Consider the following 9,647-nt stretch of genomic DNA (forward strand, 5'->3'; position numbering starts at 1 on the left):
ACTGTATATAAGCTCACACACACTGTATATAAGCTCACACACACTATATATAAGCACACACACACTATATATAAGCACACACTGTATATAAGCACACACACACTGTATATAAGCTCACACACTGTATATAAGCACACACACACTGTATATAAGCACACACACACAGTATATAAGCTCACACACACTGTATATAAGCACACACACACTGTATATAAGCACACACTGTATATAAGCTCACACACACTATATATAAGCACACACTGTATATAAGCACACACTGTATATAAGCACACACACTGTATATAAGCACACACACACTGTATATAACCTCACACACTGTATATAAGCACACACACACTGTATATAAGCACACACACACTGTATATAAGCACACACACACTGTATATAAGCACACACACTGTATATAAGCACACACACAGTATATAAGCACACACACACTGTATATAAGCACACACTGTATATAAGCACACACACACTGTATATAAGCACACACACTGTATATAAGCACACACACACTGTATATAAGCACACACTGTATATAAGCACACACACTGTATATAAGCACACACAGTATATAAGCACACACACACACTATATATAAGCACACACTGTATATAAGCACACACACAGTATATAAGCACACACACTGTATATAAGCACACACACTATATATAAGCACACACTGTATATAAGCACACACTGTATATAAGCTCACACACACAGTATATAAGCTCACACACACTATATATAAGCACACACACACAGTATATAAGCTCACACACACTATATATAAGCTCACACACACTGTATATACGCTCACACACTGTATATAAGCACACACACACTGTATATAAGCACACACTGTATATAAGCTCACACACACAGTATATAAGCTCACACACACTATATATAAGCACACACACACAGTATATAAGCACACACAATATATATAAGCACACACTGTATATAAGCACACACTGTATATAAGCTCACACACACAGTATATAAGCTCACACACACTATATATAAGCTCACACATACTGTATATACGCTCACACACTGTATATAAGCACACACACACTGTATATAAGCACACACACAGTATATAAGCTCACACACACTATATATAAGCACACACACACTGTATATAAGCACACACTGTATATAAGCACACACAGTATATAAGCACACACACACTATATATAAGCACACACTGTATATAAGCACACACACACTGTATATAAGCACACACTGTATATAAGCACACACACACTGTATATAAGCACACACAGTATATAAGCTCACACACACTATATATAAGCACACACACTGTATATAAGCTCACACACAGTATATAAGCTCACACACACTATATATAAGCACACACACACTGTATATAAGCACACACACTGTATATAAGCACACACACACTGTATATAAGCTCACACACACTATATATAAGCACACACACACTGTATATAAGCACACACACACTGTATATAAGCACACACTGTATATAAGCTCACACACACTATATATAAGCACACACTGTATATAAGCACACACTGTATATAAGCACACACACTGTATATAAGCACACACACACTGTATATAACCTCACACACTGTATATAAGCACACACACACTGTATATAAGCACACACACACTGTATATAAGCACACACACTGTATATAAGCACACACACACAGTATATAAGCACACACACACTGTATATAAGCACACACTGTATATAAGCACACACACACTGTATATAAGCACACACACTGTATATAAGCACACACACACTGTATATAAGCACACACTGTATATAAGCACACACTGTATATAAGCACACACACTGTATATAAGCACACACAGTATATAAGCACACACACACTATATATAAGCACACACTGTATATAAGCACACACACAGTATATAAGCACACACACAGTATATAAGCACACACACTATATATAAGCACACACTGTATATAAGCTCACACACACAGTATATAAGCTCACACACACTATATATAAGCACACACACACAGTATATAAGCTCACACACACTATATATAAGCTCACACACACTGTATATACGCTCACACACTGTATATAAGCACACACACTGTATATAAGCTCACACACACAGTATATAAGCTCACACACACTATATATAAGCACACACACACAGTATATAAGCACACACAATATATATAAGCACACACTGTATATAAGCACACACTGTATATAAGCTCACACACAGTATATAAGCTCACACACACTATATATAAGCACACACACACAGTATATAAGCTCACACACTATATATAAGCTCACACACACTGTATATACGCTCACACACTGTATATAAGCACACACACACTGTATATAAGCACACACTGTATATAAGCTCACACACACAGTATATAAGCTCACACACACTATATATAAGCACACACACTGTATATAAGCACACACTGTATATAAGCACACACTGTATATAAGCACACACAGTATATAAGCACACACACACTATATATAAGCACACACTGTATATAAGCACACACACACTGTATATAAGCACACACTGTATATAAGCACACACACACTGTATATAAGCACACACAGTATATAAGCTCACACACACTATATATAAGCACACACACACACTGTATATAAGCTCACACACACAGTATATAAGCTCACACACACTATATATAAGCACACACACACTGTATATAAGCACACACTGTATATAAGCACACACACACTGTATATAAGCACACACACACTGTATATAAGCACACACACACTGTATATAAGCTCACACACACAGTATATAAGCTCACACACACTATATATAAGCTCACACACACAGTATATAAGCTCACACACACTATATATAAGCACACACACACAGTATATAAGCTCACACACACTATATATAAGCTCACACTGTATATAAGCACACACACACTGTATATAAGCTCACACACACAGTATATAAGCTCACACACACTATATATAAGCTCACACACACAGTATATAAGCTCACACACACTATATATAAGCACACACACACAGTATATAAGCACACACACACACTGTATATAAGCACACACTGTATATAAGCACACACACACTGTATATAAGCACACACAGTATATAAGCTCACACACACTATATATAAGCACACACACACTGTATATACGCTCACACACTGTATATAAGCACACACACACTGTATATAAGCACACACTGTATATAAGCTCACACACACTATATATAAGCACACACACACTGTATATAAGCACACACACTGTATATAAGCACACACACACTATATATAAGCACACACACACTGTATATAAGCACACACACTATATATAAGCACACACACACAGTATATAAGCACACACACACTGTATATAAGCACACACACTGTATATAAGCACACACACACACTGTATATACGCTCACACACTGTATATAAGCACACACACACTGTATATAAGCTCACACACACAGTATATAAGCTCACACACACTATATATAAGCACACACACACAGTATATAAGCACACACACACTGTATATAAGCTCACACACACTGTATATAAGCACACACACACTGTATATAAGCACACACACACAGTATATAAGCACACACACACTGTATATAAGCACACACACTGTATATAAGCACACACACACACTGTATATACGCTCACACACTGTATATAAGCACACACACACTGTATATAAGCTCACACACACAGTATATAAGCTCACACACACTATATATAAGCTCACACACACTGTATATAAGCACACACACACTGTATATAAGCACACACACACTGTATATAAGCACACACACACAGTATATAAGCACACACACAGTATATAAGCACACACACAGTCCTATACACCACAGACAGGCTACATAACCACCAGACACATGCCTTGTATATAACCCCGCGGCCGTACTGCCGTGCTGTCACTGCCCCGTGTGCCAGGCGGGCAGGGAGCGCATTGCTGCCAGTCACACACGTGTGCCCGTCACTCTCACCTTCCAGCCCGCCGAGCTGTTGCTGTCCCCCTTGTCCTTGAAGTAGGGCACGGAGCGGACCATCCAGTCGTAGATCTGGGACAGGGTGAGCCTCTTGTCCGGGGAGCTCTCGATGGCCCTGGTGATGAGGTCTGCATAGGACATATTCCCCCAGGCATTCCTGCGGGACGAGCACTTCCTCTGCTGCCCGGCCGCCCCGCTGACAGCGCTCCCTCCGGGCCCCAGCGCAGTGTGCACGGTGTCCAGTCCACCGACCGGGGCGGCCAGCACCGTCATCGCCGCCACATCCCCGCCGCTCACCAGCAGCAGCGTCCCTCTCTCTCCGGAGTCTCCGGCTGCCGCGGCTGAAGCGCCGGACACCTCTTCATCATCGTCGTCTTCCTCCGGGATAATGGACGAGTCCCCGAGGTCCCCGCCGATGCCCGGCTTGGCCGGGCTGGCCTGAGAGTCCGGGCGCTGCAGGGGCCAGGTGCAGGAGCGGGGCCGGCTCTGCGGCTCGAAGTCAGGGTCTATATCCACGTCCCTCTCCGGCGAGGCGGGGGGCACAGCGTCTGCCATGCTGCCAGCAAGCAGGGGGGATGCCAACGTGTGTAGTGCCGAGCTGTGCAGCGAGGAGACCGGCAGAGCCTAGTGGTGCAGGGGCATCATGCGGGCTCCGTGCACTCTTTGTCCCAGGCTCACAGGGGGCACACCGCGGCGTCCACCTCCCTCCTAGCCTAGTGTACACATCCGCCCATGTGCAGCCCTGGCATGGGCACATCACCTCCCTGCTCCTGCCGTCACCTCACACCTCCTGTGCTCCGTGCTGGTGCTGAGGGTGCAGCGGGCACGGCTCTGCCACATTCCCCTCCTGGCTGTAGTGAGGGGCACACACAGGGAGCAGACAACCTAACCCTGCCAGCACTGCCCACTGGGAGGAGGCACAGATGGGAGGAGAGCACACCGCACACTCCTTCCCTGCTGCATTCCTGTACCAGCACAGTGTCTCCCTGACCGTGCAGCAGCAGCCATAGTCACATACTACAGCGTGTCCCCTAGTGTGCCTGGGCCAGCACATCACCCACAGGGCCAGCACATCACCCACAGGGCCAGCACATCACCCACAGGGCCAGCACATCACCCACAGGGCCAGCACATCACCCACAGGGCCAGCACATCACCCACAGGGCCAGCACATCACCCACTGGCCAACACATCACCCACAGGGCCAGCACATCACCCACTGGCCAACACATCACCCACTGGGCCAGCACATCACCCACTGGCCAACACATCACCCACAGGGCCAGCACATCACCCACTGGGCCAGCACATCACCCACTGGGCCAGCACATCACCCACTGGGCCAGCACATCACCCACAGGGCCAGCACATCACCCACTGGCCAACACATCACCCACAGGGCCAGCACATCACCCACTGGCCAACACATCACTCACAGGGTCAGCACATCACCCACAGGGCCAACACATCACCCACAGGGCCAGCACATCACCCACTGGCCAACACATCACCCACAGGGCCAGCACATCACCCACAGGGCCAGAACATCACCCACAGGGCCAGCACATCACCCACTGGGCCAGCACATCACCCACTGGCCAACACATCACTCACAGGGCCAGCACATCACCCACAGGGCCAGCACATCACCCACAGGGTCAGCACATCACCCACTGGGCCAGCACATCACCCACAGGGTCAGCACATCACCCACTGGGCCAGCACATCATCCACTGGGCCAGCACATCACCCACTGGGCCAGCACATCACCCACAGGGCCAGCACATCACCCACTGGCCAACACATCACCCACTGGCCAACACATCACCCACTGGCCAACACATCACCCACTGGCCAACACATCACCCACTGCGCTAGCACATCACCCACTGCGCCAGCACATCACCCACTGGGCCAGCACATCACCCACAGGGCCAGCACATCACCCACTGGCCAACACATCACCCACTGGCCAGCACATCAGCCACTGGCCAACACATCACCCACTGCGCCAGCACATCACCCACAGGGCCAGCACATCACCCACAGGGTCAGCACATCACCCACAGGGCCAGCACATCACCCACTGGGCCAGCACATCACCCACTGGGCCAGCACATCACCCACAGGGCCAGCACATCACCCACTGGGCCAGCACATCACCCACTGGGCCAGCACATCACCCACAGGGTCAGCACATCAACCTCTGGGCCAGCACATCACCCACTGGGCCAGGACATCACCCACTGGGCCAGGACATCACCCACTGCGCCAGCACATCACCCACAGGGCCAGCACATCACCCACAGGGCCAGCACATCACCCACAGGGCCAGCACATCACCCACAGGGCCAGCACATCACCCACTGGGCCAGCACATCACCCACTGGCCAACACATCACTCACAGGGTCAGCACATCACCCACAGGGCCAGCACATCACCCACAGGGCCAGCACATCACCCACAGGGCCAGCACATCATCCACAGGGCCAGCACATCACCCACAGGGTCAGCACATCACCCACAGGGCCAGCACATCACCCACAGGGCCAGCACATCACCCACTGGCCAACACATCACCCACTGCGCTAGCACATCACCCACTGCACCAGCACATCACCCACTGGGCCAGCACATCACCCACAGGGCCAGCACATCACCCACTGGCCAACACATCACCCACTGGCCAACACATCACCCACTGGCCAACACATCACCCACTGCGCCAGCACATCACCCACAAGGCCAGCACATCACCCACAGGGTCAGCACATCACCCACAGGGCCAGCACATCACCCACTGCGCCAGCACATCACCCACTGGGCCAGCACATCACCCACTGGGCCAGCACATCACCCACAGGGCCAGCACATCACCCACTGGGCCAGCACATCACCCACTGGGCCAGCACATCACCCACAGGGTCAGCACATCAACCTCTGGGCCAGCACATCACCCACTGGGCCAGGACATCACCCACAGGGTCAGCACATCACGCACAGGGCCAGCACATCACCCACAGGGTCAGCACAGCACCCACAGGGCCAGCACATCATCCACTGGGCCAGCACATCACCCACAGGGCCAGCACATCATCCACTGGGCCAGCACATCACCCACTGCGCTAGCACATCACCCACTGCGCCAGCACATCACCCACAGGGTCAGCACATCATCCACAGGGCCAGCACATCACCCACAGGGCCAGCACATCATCCACTGGGCCAGCACATCACCCACAGGGCCAGCACATCACCCATAGGGCCAGCACATCACCCACTGGGCGAGCACATCACCCACAGGGCCAGCACATCATCCACTGGGCCAACACATCACCCACTGCACCAGCACATCACCCACTGGACCAGCACATCACCCTCTGGGCCAGCACATCACCCACTGGGCCAGCACATCGCCCTCTGGGCCAGCACATGACCCACTATGCCAGCACATGACCCACTGGACCAGCACATCACCCTCTGGGCCAGCACATCACAACATGAAAGCAAAGACAATAAGAGTCATTAATCAGTGTGGGTTGGGGTCACGTAGGACAATGACTGTGGGGGGAAAATGTACCAACTGGAGCTTAGTAAAAATAAAACTCCGTATAATTCACCTTGCTCTCACAATCAGCACACGTAGGATGATATAGCAAAAGGGTAAAAAAGTGAATAACAGACCCCTACATCTCAGGGAACCCCATTGGCATCCACCTTAAACGTGGAGACATTATATACATACTGTATATACACTGCTCAAAAAAATAAATGGAACACTAAAATCCCACATCCTAGATATCACTGAATGAAATATTCCAGTTGTAAATCTTTATTCATTACATAGTGGAATGTGTTGAGAACAATAAAACTTAAAAATTATCAACGTAAATCACAACTAATATCCCACGGAGGTCTGGAGTTGGAATGATGCTCAAAATCAAAGTGGAAAATGAAGTTACAGGCTGATCCAACTTCAGTGAAAATGCCTCAAGACAAGGAAATGATGCTCAGTAGTGTGTGTGGCCACCAAGTGCCTGTATGACCTCCCTACAATGCCTGGGCATGCTCCTGATGAGGCGGCGGATGGTCTGAGGGATCTCCTCCCAGACCTGGACTAAAGCATCCACCAACTCCTGGACAGTCTGTGGTGCAATGTGACGTTGGTGGATGGTGCGAGACATGATGTCCCAGATGTGGTCAATCGGATTCAGGTCTGGGGAACGGGTGGGCCAGTCCATAGCTTCAATGCCTTCATCTTGCAGGAACTGCTGACACACTCCAGCCACATGAGGTCTGGCATTCTAATGCATTAGGAGGAACCCAGGGCCAACCGCACCAGCATATGGCCTCACAAGGGGTCTGAGGATCTCATCTCAGTACCTAATAGCAATCAGGATACCTCTGGCGAGCACATGGAGGGCTGTGCGGCCCTCCAAAGAAATGCCACCCCACACCATTACTGACCCACTGCCAAACCTGTCATGCTGAAGGATGTTGCAGGCAGCAGATCGCTCTCCATGGCATCTCCAGACTCTGTCACATCTGTCACGTGTGCTCAGTGTGAACCTGCTTTCATCTGTGAAGAGCACAGGGCGCCAGTGGCAAATTTGCCAATCCTGGTGTTCTGTGGCAAATGCCAAGCGTCCTGCACGGTGTTGGGCTGTGAGCACAACCCCTATCTGTGGACGTCGGGCACTCAGACCATCCTCATGGAGTCGGTTTCTAACCGTTTGTGCAGACACATGCACATCTGTGGCCTGCTGTAGGTCATTTTGCAGGGCTCTGGCAGTGCTCCTCCTGTTCTTCCTTGCACAAAGGCTGAGGTAGCGGTCCTGCTGCTGGGTTGTTGCCCTCCTACGGCCCCTTCCACGTCTCCTGGTGTACTGGCCTGTCTTCTGGTAGCGCCTCCAGCCTCTGGACACTACGCTGACAGACACAGCAAACCTTCTTGCCACAGCTCGCATTGATGTGCCATCCTGTCAAAGTGTTGCTTCCTAAGTGGACAGTTTGATTTCACAGAAGTTTGATTTACTTGGAGTTATATTCTGCTGTTTAAGTGTTCCCTTTATTTTTTTGAACAGTGTATATACACTAGCTGAAGAGCCCAGCCTTGCCCGGGCATAGTAACAAACTGTGGTTAGTTATAACAAATTATAATGATTATATTGCACATAAAGACATTTCACATCATATATTCAACACTACAAATTTGCAACACAAATTAACTAAATGATTACCCAAATATTGATAGTATTTTATTTTCAACTCATTAAAGAGCCTTTTGGTAAACAACATTTTTGGTTTTCCTTCCAGTGAAAAGATGAACAGATTTCCCACATCATCCCATCAGCCAGAGCCACCAAACTCCTACCCCTAATATCCCAATCATCCTGTCAGAGCCACCGGACTACTACCCCTAATATCCCACATCATTCCGGCAGCCAGAGCCATCGGACAACTACCCCTAATATCCCACATCATCCCATCAGAGCCACTGGATTATTACCCCTAATATCCCAATCATCCCATCATCCAGAGCCATC

General features: G+C 48.8%; 1 protein-coding gene across 1 annotated transcript in view; it reads right to left on the reverse strand.

The window, feature by feature from the left end:
• Positions 1 to 4,972, reverse strand: part of FOXO3 (forkhead box O3) — a 154,832-nt gene extending 149,860 nt beyond the window's left edge. Inside the window, exon 1 of the mRNA XM_077289592.1 lies at positions 4,098 to 4,972. Within this exon, the coding sequence (XP_077145707.1) occupies positions 4,098 to 4,655 (558 nt within the window). The 5' untranslated portion in view covers positions 4,656 to 4,972. The remainder of the gene's footprint in view (positions 1 to 4,097) is intronic.
• Positions 4,973 to 9,647: the final 4,675 nt, after the last annotated feature.

This window comes from Ranitomeya variabilis, chromosome 2, assembly GCF_051348905.1.
Source record: "Ranitomeya variabilis isolate aRanVar5 chromosome 2, aRanVar5.hap1, whole genome shotgun sequence".
Classification (NCBI taxonomy): Eukaryota; Metazoa; Chordata; class Amphibia; order Anura; family Dendrobatidae; genus Ranitomeya; species Ranitomeya variabilis.